The following is a 14,854-nucleotide window of genomic DNA, read 5'->3' on the forward strand; positions in this document are numbered from 1 at the left end:
TCTGTCTGGGACCAAAGAGCAACTCACGCTGCATCCACACAAACATGTAGACTGTCTCTGGACTCTAATGAAGCTGCAGCTCTGCAGCTCTGTGACTGCAGCTCTGTGAGACTGCAGCTCTGTGACTGCTGCTCTGTTGACAGCAGCTCTATGTGACTGCTGCTCTGTGACATACAGCTCTGTGACTGTGTGACTGCAGCTCTGTGACTGCTGCTCTGTGACTGCAGCTCTGTGACTGCTGCTCTGTGACTGCTGCTCTGTGACTGCAGCTCTGTGACTGCAGCTCTGTGACTGACTGCTGCTCTGTGACTGCTGCTCTGTGACTGCAGCTCTGTGACTGCTGCTCTGTGACTGCTGCTCTGTGACTGCCAGCTCTGTGACTGCATGCTCTGTGACTGCTGCTCTGTGACTGCAGCTCTGTGACTGTTGCTCTGTGACTGCAGCTCTGTGACTGCAGCTCTGTGACTGCTGCTCTGTGACTGTAGCTCTGTGACTGCAGCTCTGTGACTGCAGCTCTGTGACTGCAGCTCTGTGACTGTTGCTCTGTGACTGCAGCTCTGTGACTGCAGCTCTGTGACTGCAGCTCTGTGACTGCAGCTCTGTGACTGCTTGCTGCAGCTCTATGACTGTTGCTCTGTTGACTGCGGCTCTGTGACTGTAGCTCTGTGACTGTGGCTCTGTGACTGTAGCTCTGTGACTGTAGAGGATATCCTGCCTGAACTTTCCTGTTGCTATTGGAGGTCAAAAATCTACAAAAGCAAACCAGCATCAGAAAGCCTTTTAAAAAGTCTGATTCCTCTGATTCAGTATTAACATTATTTAGTTCTGTGACACATCACTTTGTGTGAACCATTTAATTCTTGAATCCATCTAAAAATGTTAATGTGCTTGCCGAAGACTTCCTGTTTGTGCTGGACTGAAGTTCATCTGAAGCCCCAAAACACTGTTAACTTTTCATGTGATTTTAATAACACTGAGCTCTCTAAAAATGTCATTTCAACAAAGAGATTGCATGTCAATGTGGAAACAATCTGAAATATTAAACAAAGCTCAGAGACCAAAGTTGCATTCACAAACTTCACCACACACGCACCAAAGTAATCAGCCACTCTTTGATTTCTACTTCATTTATTGAGTGAACTTTTAAATTATGAATAACCAACACTGAGCAGGTCAGAGGTTTCTTACCTTTTCAGATCAATAATTCTGAAATCTGAATCCTCAAAATCCCCCAAATGTTTCTCAAAGGTGATTTAAAAAAAATCAGAAAGTAAAAGTTTGTTCTGCTCAAAGCAGCGACTGTTTTTCCTGTCCACAGCTACAAACACACTGCTGCTCCCATGTGGGAAATGGTGACAGACTGACGCCCAAGCAGTGTGTGTGTGTGTGTGTGTGTGTGTGTGTGTGTGTGTGTGTGTGTGTGTGTGTGTGTGTGTGTGTGTGTGTGTGTTGACCTGCTTCTTGCATGGGGGTGTTGGTGTTGGGGAGAGGAGGGGTGACAACAGTTGGAAAAGTTATTTTAGGACCAACTTCACCCACCCCCCTAAACACACACACACACACACACACACACACACACACACACACACACACAACACACACAGACACAGACACACACACTGTAACTGTAGATTCTGGACATCATTATAACCACTTGACACACACACACACACTCTTAGGGCTTTTCCATTGGCACTTCATGCTGCACTGAATCAAACCATACCGAGCAGATTTACGTCTCCATTGTCAGTTTAAAGATGCCGAGCCGAGCCGTGCCGAACCGCGCAGAGCTGTGTCGAAACCTGCTGAGCTGAGCCATGCCACGCCCAAGATGGGCCATCTTCAGAGTCGGACCAAAACCACATCCACATATAAGTATTTGAGTCACTTTTATGTAAAAATCACTGGATCACACTCTGTAAAATTCTGTAACACATTCACACATCTGAAGTGAGTCCAGTCAGATGAATCTAAAATCTGCAGCTGAAGATGGGTTGTATGAGGCATTGATCCATAGACAGTCAGTACGTTCACATGATGCTGGAAAACATCTCAGAATTGTGTTAATTGTGTTAGTCCGACTAAAACTACAAATACATGTAAACATGTTGGTCCGACTGTAATCGGACTGGATCGAATTTCTCAAAGTCGGACTAACACACCCAGATAATGCAACTGGAAGTCGAGCTATGTAAAGTCACACCCAGCCACCACCCCTCCTCTGATAAATAAAGTTCAGTCCCACAACACCTGCATGGAAGCTGAGTGATGTCCTGTTTTGGACCGGTTCATAGCTAAACATATTTTTAAAAAATCAATATTATTGTTCACTTCATGAGAATACTGTCTCCTCTTTACCTTCAATATGTATATTGATGCGTATGCATATTTTAACCACATAAAAAGATCATTGTCAGTATAAGTGAACCGCCTCACTTACTCTAACCTGAGCCAAGACAAAGAACCACATTTCATACAGAAAAAGGCACTTTCTCTGTGTGTGTCTGTGTGTCTGTCTCTCTCTCTCTCTCTCTCTCTCTCTCTCTCTCTCTCACACACACACACACACACACACACACACAGTCTCTCTCTCTCTCTGCTCGTCTGCAATGCAACAGCTGCTGATTGTGACAGTTGTGAGCAGGGGGAAGGGCAGAGAGAGGGAGACGTGAAGGTTAAGGCTATTTCCTGGAAGGAAAATGTGTTTCATCATTAAAATAATAATAAATGTCTGAATTTAAAGCGTCAGAGCCTGAAAACAGAGAGACTCTCTCCCTTTAAGTTCAGCCGTTTTATTCATTCTGTTTTAGATATAGCACAGGACATGACTAAACAGCCCAAGGCTACAAGAACTAACTGGCTTAGTAACGAGAAACTCCTACAGGGGGAATCCTTAATTTCAGACTCCTAACTTTTTGGTCTAACAGTAATTTACATCATATTTCAGCTCTAACAGTAACTTCTCTGGTGGACGGTGAAGTCAGAGCCAGTTGTCTTTTTGAGACTCACATCAGGTCACAAGTCTTCAGAAGTAAACTGTCTGTAGGCCTCATAATTAAATATTCAGGAATGTGAAAGCCCTGTCATATTTACTCTTCATTATTTGGAAATTTTATCAGATCGAAACTTGAGATAAAAGATAAAAGTTTTGCTTTCAAGTCCAGCTTTCGAGTGTTAAGTTCATGACTTTATACTTGCCTCAATTTCCTAACCACAAATCTTAAAGGGGACTAATGATGCTTTTCCTTCTTTTCTGTCATATGTTTAATTTTACACTGTCGGCTGTTCATATCAAATATGGACAAAGTTTCAGATAATGAGGTAAACAAATGAAAATCAGCCAAACATGTAATCTTCGTTGCTAATGTTTTGGAACAGATACATGCTGGGACATGCCCAGTTGTGAAGATTTAGTTTTAGAGGCTTTTATTGATGGTAGAAATTGCTACTTTTCTCTATTACAGTTATTGTACAGCTGCAGCCGTATACACGTGTACAGGTATACAGGTATACAGGTGTTCCAGCACAGACAGAATGAGGAAAATGAAGTGTTTTTATACAGCATGAACCTGTGAATTCGCTCTATATGTCCTCGTTGAAGACTCCACACTTCACTACCTGCCTCTCTGCTAAACTGAGGTTTTGGCTCTCAGCTGACAGTGATGATATTTCACTGTGAGTGAGTTGAAAAAGTCAGCTGAACTTAGTGAACCAGCAACTCTCTCTTCCTGCTTTTCTCACCTCTTCCTTCCTTCTTTCTGTCCTTTCTACCCCCTCCCCTCTTTTACATGAATATCTATCGCTCCATGTTAAAAGCAGTTCCCAAAATTCCTGGCGTAGCAACGACAGTGACTTAAGGGGACCAAAATATTCCGACAGCTGGGAGACAGCGGGCTGCTTCTGGACTGTGTTTAAATAAAACTCAGCTGGTTTTGAATCAGGGACACACAGATCACGTGTGTGAAACAGATACTGCCTCTCTGTGAAGACTTTCTTTATCAGGATGTTTCTAAAACGCTGCAGGATGATGATGCATGACTTAAACTCATATTTCTAACTTTACTTTGTGAATTTTAGGGTCAGATGTTGGAACGGTTCCTCAAAAGTAGAGCTGTACCCGACTTTGAATTGTGTCAATCAGAGTCGGCTGTTCAACACAGATATTTGACGCTTCAGGTTATTTTTCGTGTAAAGTTTTACAGTTTGAACAAGGTTCAGCAGGAAGTTCAGTGTGACAGCGGCATTCATGTAATATTTTAAACATACTAACGGCACTAACGACGCACCAGTTATGTGCAACAAGATTTTTTGCTGACACTAGATATCAAACAAAATCGGTTTCTATGAGCTGTAAATTCACCACTTCTGAGCAGAAAAGAGAAGATACTTTTATCTCAGAGCCTTACAGCGCAGAAACTTAAGCTCTGAGCTGTAAAACTATTATTAAGTTATAATGTGTGTGACATCATCTCAAAGTCTGGAGCAAAGAGAGCACGTTGACCCCGTGACATAACAACAATAAACTCAGCAGTGAAGATTAGACAGAGGTGGAAGAAGTACTTTTCTTAAGTAAAAATAGAAAAAGCACAGAAATACTCTGTTAAAAGTAAAAGTCCTACAAAATGCACGTATATCAGGACAAAAAAATGAGGCGTTGGACAAAAGATAAGCGTAGACATAACTAAGTCTGCACACTAGATTATGATACCATAAATATTTAATTCAATTACCACCAAGGTGACCTTTCAAGCTACATGCTCTTCATCAAACGTAAATTTTACTGCATTAAATACATTATGTTTGTATGTAATGTAATGTAACGTTTTTTGATAAGCATTCCATATTAACATATTTTACTATGTGTTTAAATCTCATTTAAAGACATTTGTTTTCCTGTAGGAGAGCTTCCAGTTTGTGGTTTTTCATTGCCCTTTTGTAAACAGTCTTTTATGTCCTGTTTTAAGTTATTTTTTCTATATTTTATCTATTTGCTGATGTAAAGCACTTTGGCTGACTCTGTTGTTTTTAAAATTTGTTTTATAAATACAATTGGACTGGACTGTGTGATGATGTAAAGGATATTGTTAAAAAAAAAAATTTAAAAATTCTTTTGTTATATTTCACAGTTTTCATGAAAAATTCCTGATGCACCTTTTTGATAAAGATGGTGACTGAATAAATAAAATTACTGCTGCATCTGTGACATGTGAGTGAGTGTGTATGTGTATGTGTGTGTGTGTGTGTGTGTGTGTGTGTGTGTACCTATTTGTTTGCACGTGTGTTACATGTAGTGTGTGTGCAGCCTCTCCCTCTCAGTGCAGCACAGGACATTCTCCATGCAGCTGTTACACACCGCCTGCAGCCGGATGCCAAGAATGGCTGAGAGACTGGGATACCAGCTCTCTCCCTCTCTCTCTCTCACATGCATACACACACACACACACACATACACACACACACACTCAAAAACAGTGGTTGCATCACTATAATCATGTCCAACAGTTGCTCTGTGGCAAGGTCAGGTTATAGAAAAATGCCCTGCAGGCAAACGCATTATAAATATGCCAGAGAGAGGAAGAGAGAGACACAGAGAGAGAAGAAAAGGAGGAGAGGATAAAAGAAAAAAGAAAAGAGCAGCGAGGAGAGAATACAATTTCAAACAGCAGTCGACCCATCTGTCCGCTTCCATCTCTCTCTCTCTGTCACTGAGCCTGACGCCCCACAGACCGCCACGCCCGCAATTAAGTCAAATAAAGCAAAGGCACGCTTCAGCCTGGATTTACCTTCCGAGGGAACGACCAATCGGACGCTCGGTGTGCAGCTACGAGTCTGACAGGGTGAATCCAGGTCAGATGGGCCTGAAGGGGCTCATTATGTAAACACATATGATACTAAAGAACTTTATTACAAACACAATCACTGACAGGCTTCCAAACAAACTGCTCAGCTGGGCTGTATCAACAGAAACGTGCTACAGTGCTCCATGTGGGTAAACTGTAAGCACAGAAACATGCAAAGACCAGTTCAGACTGGTGTCCAGCCTTTAACAATTCAAAGCTTCATTTCACCACAGAAGATAAAATAATACAGACGGAATCACCACGATGTCGTGCTAACACCTCCAGGTACACAACTGGCTGTTTGGGTCCGTTTTAATATCACACACACACTTGTTTCGCACAAAATGCACTTTTCAAAATCAAGCTTTAAGAAATATTAGACATTACTGTGATTTTCTACTTTTACTGAGTTGTTGTTCTCTTTTAACAAACATCAATCCTTATTATAAATATCAAATATTCATTAATTTTCGGAATTTAAACCCTTTACATGCCAGGTTTTTGTCATGATGCCACTATATTTTTAGATGAAAAACAGTATTTTCAATATACTACATGCAAAGTACACTTTTTTATTATACCTGTCTGGGATATGTCAATGATTAACAGCTACATTGATTGTGAGAGGTCACCTAGTGGAAATAGCATGTATTTCCTCCATATGCCAAATATGGTCAAAATAACGTGATCATGGGGAAAATAGTCAAAATGAAAAATTCCAAGTCAAAAGCCCAGAATGACACCCAGAAATAATACAAGTCCTGTTTTTCTGCTCTGATGGCTGTGGGATCAAAAATGTCAGTTTGAATGGGTTTCAATGGAGCATTTTTTGACCTGAACAGTCTGAATGTAACTATTTAGTTTCCACAGTGTATTTTAGACTTAATGTAGGAGCTGAGCTGGAAATTCAGAAATTAAATAAAAATACGCAATCTTGCCAAAATGTTTTGCCATATGCATAAACACAGCCAAAATTATTCAAATATGAAGAATTAAAAGCAAGTAAAATGTGCCAAACAGTCAGTAGGGGTTAAATACAGCGATCTGACTTATCCAATGTTTCTGCTGTGCTTATTTTATGTACTGTGTTGCTCTGCTAGCTTCTTTGATAAACCAAATCTACCTGCACAGAAGTTGAGCGATGTAACTTTACTTAAGTATACAGGGGCCGCAGCAAAATATATTTTAGCCGCCTAAAAAAAGAAAGCAGGAAAATAGCAACAACCTTCTTCTAAAATTGCTGTTTTTGTCAATGAAGTCTGGTCACAATGATCAGTCTGATGGTGAAGAAAAGAGATGAAAATATTCTAAATATAATGTAATCTTAAAATGGGCCTTGTTTTAGGTGGCTTTAAAATCTGATCTGGTTTATTATCAAAAATACACACCAAAAACCTTTTTTGTTTCAGAGTGATATAAGAGGCTGAATATTATGACACGTTCAGAACTGGAGTCCTGAGACGGTTAGTCTAGTTTAGTGCAAAGGACACAGTTCGCCTGTCTCTGTCCACAGTTTAAAAATACACATTCAACTGCTCTAAAGCTCACTGATTAACACTCAGTATCTAGTTTGACTGATCCTGGTTTTTAAGGGAATTATGGGCTGAAACTACTGAACAGCTGAGCACAGTGACTTGGTCACATGGTCAAACAAGTCCGCCACCAACCGCTTGTAAATGTATTATCTTCTGCCATATCAGCGCATAACGAACCTTTGTAACCACAACTTGTGTTAGTGTATGTGCGACGTTTGTAATTTATTAATTTATTTATTTCATATTATTTATTTCACCCAAGTAAATAAGTTGGTTAAAATAAAAAGTGCTTGCACGGCTGCATGTAAATAGGAATATTAGAGGAATATTTATTATCATTACTCTTGTAAACAGCTTACTAGGACTATTGTCTTTTTCAGAATAAGTGCAAAAGCAAAAAAATATTTTGTGCATGTAAACATAGTCATTGTCATAATGCACACTGAAATCACACATTTTCATTTTTATTTTTTTCTGGGTTAAAAAAATAAGAATTGCACGTTTATACATGTATTTCTTTTTCCTTTTATGTAACTAAATGACTAAATCTCATCACAGGTATACTTTCTAATCATGTTTATGTTCATTATATTGTGTATTTCATGCTGCTATCATTTAGCTAAAGTACCTTGTCTGCTACTATTTTAAAGCTGCATTTGTACATTATTGAGTAATTTACTGTAATGGTAATGTGCAGTTTAATTTTTAAAAATTCTTTAACTAAATGATGATTTAATACACCCTCATACTCAACACTAATAGAAGGCTGGTGAACAATATTTCTGGTATTGAAATGTTTTTCCACTTTGCTGTAATACAGAGGATCCACCACTAGATGGAGCCGTCAACCAGCGAATGAGTCGTCTGTAATTCAGTGATGATAAAGATGCTCAGACAGTGTCCACCTGCTCTCCTCCTCACCACTATCATGCAGTAAAACTAAACAGAACCTGAATGATTTAGAGGTGCTCTGATAGAAAAATATAAATTAATACCAATAAAATGTTAATGTTCACTACAGCAATCTTAATGTTGAATATGTCAAAAGGTTTGTTTGTTCAAATTACTGTAAAAGTGCTTTATTTTAGACCTTAAGATTTCTCTTGTTTTCCAAAGTGCCAATAAGGAAAATCAAGTCACAACAGAAAGAATCGAATCCAAAAATTCATTGTGAAACAAAACTTATCAGTTATGTTTCTGCATATTTAAGACCTTCAATGATATTTTTAACATACTTAACTTGTCTGTAATAGTTAGATTTCGTGTTTCATTCACAGAAAGCTGCTCACTAATTGATCCTGACTGAAGTGTGCGAGTGTTTCTGCGGCTCAGATCTGACACCGACATGAAGTGACAGAGGTGTCAGGATACACGTCGTATGAACAAAAACAGAGAGAGAGAGTCACATCGGTTTGTGTTTCTGCCCTCCAGCTGTGAGTGGACAGAAGCGTCCCTGCAAATTTTCATCAAGCTTTTGTTTGTCTTCTCCTTGTTGTTCTCTTTGTGTGTGTTGACGCTGCTCTGACAAGCTGCCAAATCTCAAAAAGATGACGGGAGAAAGATTTGATTATTGTCATGACAACCAACGGCAAAAAAAAAACATGTGATTGGATAAAGTTTCATGTCATTTAAATGTCTACGGTTGAAAAGATGTGACTTAATGACACTTTCACAGTTAATTCAGCTTTTTTACATTAAAAAAAATGCAAATTGGTTGCCATTTATTCTGAATATGAAACAGAAAAAAATTGTGGTTAAAAAAATAATATTTGCATAGCTAAGAATTTTTTTTACTATTACTTTAATTTTATTCTTTTTTTTTTTTTTTTGCTATTTTTTGTTTCTTTAACTTTTTTAGTAGTTGCAGCATATTAAAACTTCTTTTTTTTCCCCATATTTTCTGTTGTAAATGTATCTATTTAATATTATGACTACAAGTGCAAAGTCACTTGGCAATAAATCTGTTTCTGATGTCAGATTTAGAAGCGTTTTTGCCACTAGAGGGTGCAGCCAGGTGATCTAGAACTTAAATAGCAACTTGAAACTCTTGTCTTTGCTGACCTCCAGTGGTTTAAGTCCTCACTCTGCAGCAGTGATGTGCAGGTGGACTCCGGACTGCAGCAAAACACTGCTTTCTAGCCTGCGGTTACACTATAAAAACAGAAATATTAGTATGTTTTCTATTTGATTGAAATCAAACAGAAGCATTAGTAGCTGATGAATGGATTAAATAGACACATACAGACACACACACACACACACACACGAAATGACATCACTCACACACACTACAAGGCTGTAGTTGTCTCTCTCTCCCCCTCTTACACAAACACACACAGTCATCACTTTAAGTCTGACAGTCTCTTCCCAGAACCAGGCTGTGATCCAACACACCTCATGACTACACACACACACACACACACACACACACACACACACACACACACACAATGAAGCAAAGTTCTGTAATCTGAAAACAGATTTGATGTTGTCAGACTGGCAGTGTGTGTGTGTGTGTGTGTGTGTGTGTGTGTGTGTGTGTGTGTGTGTGTGTGTGTGTGTGTGTGTGTGTGTGTGTGTGTGTGTGTGTTCCATAAAATTCTATCTTTGTGGAAGTATAAGTCTGGTTCTTATTTCCTAATTGGGCAGTAACATGAGTCAACATTAGAATAAAGTTTAAGTAAAGGTTAGCAGCTCAGTTATATGTAATGTTAATGAGAACAGTGCAAATATGTGCGTTCATGTTCATATGTCCGACAGCTCGCTGCAGCGCAGACATGTCCGACAGCTCGCTGCAGCGCAGACATGTCCGACAGCTCGCTGCAGCGCGCAGACATGTCATCAACTACAATTAATTGAGTTGCTGCCCATGTAAACAGCAGTACGTTGTTTAGCTTCTGTGACGGTTCTCCTGCCTGCTGACGGACATCTACTGTAGGTGATGCACTGACTGTGGATAAATACCCCCAAAACTTTGCCCTCAAGAACTTGCTTCCAAAATGTTATTTTTCTTTCTGCTCTGATGACAACCAGTGCTTCTTTACTGTGTGAGTGAAGCTGTAAACAAGTAATCACAGCCAGAAATTTGTGTTTGATCATTTAGCAACATTCAGAACTGCAAACATCACCAGGACACAACAGGGACAATATGACATGATAAAAAATATATTGGTCCTGGTGTTTCAAATTTCTAATTTCCTAAGTATCTTTTTGGATTCCTGGATTAATTTGTGCAGTAGAAAAAAAGGGCTAAAAAGGGAGACTGATGTATAAAATTCAGTGCATGTTCATGGCATCGAATGACTCAGCTACAGACAGGAAACAGAAAACATCCTCACACACACACACACCATGCACATATACACACACACACCATGCACATATACACACACACAGTCCACTCTCGTCACTTTCACATCAGTATGTTGAGCATCAGCGTGACTCGAGTTCTGAGAGTCTGGAGCTTTTACTGGAAACACGACTGCTGCTGCCATGTTTTATTCACACGCAGGGAGGACAGGAGAGCCAAAAACAGAAGGAGAGGAAGGAGGAAGGGTAAATGAGGAGAGGAGAGGAGAGGAGAGGAGAGGAGAGGAGAGGAGAGGAGCAGCAGTCTGATTTAGAGGAAACATCTGAGTCACTGTAGTTTAAAATAAACACTCATCAATAAAAGATCCTACAGAATGAATAAAACAGCGTCTTTACGAATGACTCAGTAAATGAGTCTGCAGCTTCTGTATGTTTGATTAAAAACTGCATCATAACAGCATGTGAACACAACATTGTTCAATTTCCCACAAGTCAGATTTAGCTGCCAGCACATGAAGGCAGCATAAGAGTTTATTTTGATGGCTCCTCAGTGGATTTAAACTGTGCTGATCAGGGGTAAGAAAATTAGCTTGAGGATATTAGTCAATACTGAAATTAAGCTAAATAATGATCATCCATCTCGCACTAAAAAGTGAATTTAATCTACACTTTCAGATCTAAAAATCTCCAGGAGTAACACAGATCTCAGGTGGAATTTGGAAGAATATAGGCGTGATAAAATCACATGGATTACTGTAAAATATAGCCATTAACAGATGGCATCTTGTGATAATAGTTAACTTACTTTTTACGAGTAAGTACATCTTACAGTTTTTCTAAATTCTAAACATACATATATTAAATAAAAATAAATAAATGGAAATTTAAAACAATGATGAATTCCAGAGTTAAAGCATTTTATGTCACTTAAACAGAGACTTAAAATGCCGTCTAAGGTGCAGATTTTTTTTAAACTTCAGTTACTTTGCATCTGTGGCTAATACAGAGGTGCTCATGGTGAACAAAATGGGTAAAAAAATAGGCCTTTAGTCCTTTGGACACTGAAACCTGTCAAAACAACACCTTAAGGACACCAATAATAGTTTGCTTTTAATTCTGGGACATTTCTCCTTAAAGAGCACAAAAAGGTGCTCAGCTTTTCAGGGATTTAAATCCTTCACAGACTCATTTTTTTCTTCTCTTATATAAAATCCACTGGAGATGGAGAGAAGGAGTGAAAGTTTGATGATGAAGAGGCAAACAGTGACTGCTCACTGGAAACACACTGACTTGAGTTACATAAATAAATGAACGGTCAACTGCGTGACAAGTGGAAGCCTGTCGTTACATAACACCAAGGCCGAGGAGGGTGGAAGGGTATTATGGGTAATTTGCTGCCTGGGGTCAGACAGTAAAATCGACTGATATCCTGCTGTCTGCATGAAGTCAACACCGAGAGGCATCAATGCACATTTGCACGTATGTTAGCACTCAATTCAGAACTCCACTTCAGAGTCCTTTTTGGACCCCAACAAAGGTCGAGGAGCCTGAATATGAAAAACTGAGACAGATTTGGTGTCTTTCTACTTGTCTTTTGTCCACCTGATCAACTGTTCTTTGCATCTGCAATAAAGGACACTTAAATCTCAGCTCTGTGACTGTGTCTGATGTTTTTGGTCTCTTGTTTAGTGAGGCAGCAAGCTTTAAAAGCTCTTAGGTTATTTAAGCTGCTGCCAATAAAACAGGGTTTGCTTTCAGTCTTTAAAATCTATCCCAGCCATGGCACAGTCTCCAGCATCACAGAATGATTCCAATCAACTACGCCTAAATCTTCTGTCGCATCAAACGTACAAAAAAGGAGAAGAAAGCATTTGGATTTGGCACACAGGTGCAGCAGGAGCAGAGGTTGCCTGAATAATAATGGAGAGTCCATGTTTACCTTGAGCTGCACCAGGTGGACGTCCACGTGTCTGTTGTCGCCGTCTTGTCCCACCGAGTGTGTGAGCTGTGTGACTCTGTCGCTGGTCGCTCTCAGCCACGTCTCTATTTCCGGCAGGTGAAGGACGACCTTCCAGTCGGCTCCAGTGTGCAGCGGTGGAGGTTTCTTTGCCCTGAAACAACACGTATGTAGCAGATGAGACTGATGTGAAGACTTTATATAATATTAATCATAGCTCAGATTATTACATGTTAGACAAGAAAAGTTTCTTGTTATAATGTGATATGTTTGTATGATCTAAGAACATGAAATCTCTTTATAAATAGTGATAAATCATCTTGTTATGACAAAAAAATACATTATTAACCTTATAATAAATTATTTGTTTTTTCATGCATAAAGCAGCAATATGCTTCTGTAATAAGGTGACACTATCTGAGGTTTGTGTGTTATCTTGTCGGAGAAACAAAATCCATTATTGAAGCTTTACGTGGCTCGTTAAGTGGAGAATTCTCACTACCTCTCAGAGCCATTTTCGGTTTTTTTTGCCTATTTTTAGTTTTACACTTTCAAACAAGCAAGAACAGGAGCGCTAGCAAAAAAGATATTTTCCAAAACTAAACCACAGAATATAAATCTTTTGTGCTGGACCAGTGATCTGCAACCTTCTCTCTCTTTTTACATCAAAGAACCTTTAATGTTACAACCTTTTTGTCACAAGCTGCATGAAGTTCAACAAAGACTGAAAGAGTGTTTAATCTGATTTTTCTGTCGAGGCCTAAAGAGACAAAACTATCCAGTATTTTGTAAAATAAAAGCTGAGATTACAAATTGAGAAATTCAGGAAAAATCAAAGATTATTCGCAAAGATTAAAAATCTTATTAATCATCAAGAAACTACCCCTCGGATTTTCATTAAAAACAGAATTCAAAGAGAGGTCGTGGTGGCTGATTTGTTACCTGTGGGAGGGGTCTCTCCCCAGGTGAGGTCCTCCTCCAGTGAGGCTGCCTCTGCTGGAGCCCAGGCCAGGTGAGGAGGCCCCGTCCTGGAACTCCTGGTCCAGGTTGTGAGGAGGTGTGCTGACATCGGCAGAGGAGGTGTCGGGGTCCATGGTCGGAGTGACGGAGGTGACCATCGGGGAGAGCGGCTCAGGGGCCACGGGTGAGAGAGCTGCGACGCTCATGGTTAGAGAGAGAGGTACGGGATTCCTAGTGTGAGTGGACGAGCCTCATCGGAGTAAACTGGAGAGAGAGAAATATGTCGAGGTCAACGAAAATACAGAGAGTCAGAGAACAAACAAATACGAAAACAAGCGTGAGGAGAGGACGAAAGTAACTGAACCAGCCACCTCCCTCGACTCAGACTCAACCGGACAAGTCTCACGTTGTTATGGCCCAGCAGCCGCGGTGCAACATCTGTGTAGTTCTTCTAATTTACCAACATCAGAATCAAGAGATCATGTAAACAAATCAATACACAGCTGACTGAGTCTCATTGAAACACCTTTGTTTCATATTTCCACTAAGCCTTCTGGCCAATAAGAGGTCACCATGAGTGAGTGATGAGCCAATTACAGAGCTAGATTACTGTCTGACCTTTCAGTCTAATGTCTGACGTCCAACTGTGGAAATACACAAACACACACGGATATATAAATCTCACTGTGATCTTCATATACAGCAGGTGGAGAAATAAAACAGCTGCTCAGATATAAAGAGGCGATGAGTCACATGTACTGAAAAGACAAACAGAAAGCAAACTACATAGAAAAAGGCTGAGTGTATTAAAACAGAGTATAAAAATAAGAGCATAAAAACAGGAGTAACACACCTTCAGCTATCTGTGTTTTTGTGCTGTAATTATGGAGCTTAGTACAATCATTTCAACAGAGAATGTGTAACTGACTTAAAGAATAAACAGGAGAGAAATGAAAGCGAACACTAAGGCATCTGCCTCATCTTCACCTGTAAAACTATACTGAAATGTCAGCATACAAAACAAACAAATAAATAAATCTAAAAGTAACACCAGAATACCCAGCAGACATATTCAGTGAACCAAAGTAACAAAACAAGATATTAAACAAACAAGACCAAGATAATAAAAGCCCAAAAAAATCACTAAATGAGAGAACAGACTTATCTCTTCATAGTGGGGATATCAGGTCTGTCCTTATTGAGACCATCAACAAAATCCAGAACGTTTTCCAGTCAACAAGATACAGTCAAAC

The 14,854-nt window shown here is 39.6% G+C and overlaps 1 protein-coding gene across 1 annotated transcript in view; it reads right to left on the reverse strand.

The window, feature by feature from the left end:
• Positions 1-13,838, reverse strand: part of akap6 (A kinase (PRKA) anchor protein 6) — a 201,547-nt gene extending 187,709 nt beyond the window's left edge. Inside the window, 2 exon segments of the mRNA XM_042501072.1 lie at positions 12,624-12,795; positions 13,584-13,838. Coding sequence (XP_042357006.1) covers positions 12,624-12,795; positions 13,584-13,807 — 396 coding nt within the window. The 5' untranslated portion in view covers positions 13,808-13,838.
• Positions 13,839-14,854: the final 1,016 nt, after the last annotated feature.

Source organism: Plectropomus leopardus, chromosome 14 (assembly GCF_008729295.1).
Source record: "Plectropomus leopardus isolate mb chromosome 14, YSFRI_Pleo_2.0, whole genome shotgun sequence".
In the NCBI taxonomy this organism is placed as follows: Eukaryota; Metazoa; Chordata; class Actinopteri; order Perciformes; family Serranidae; genus Plectropomus; species Plectropomus leopardus.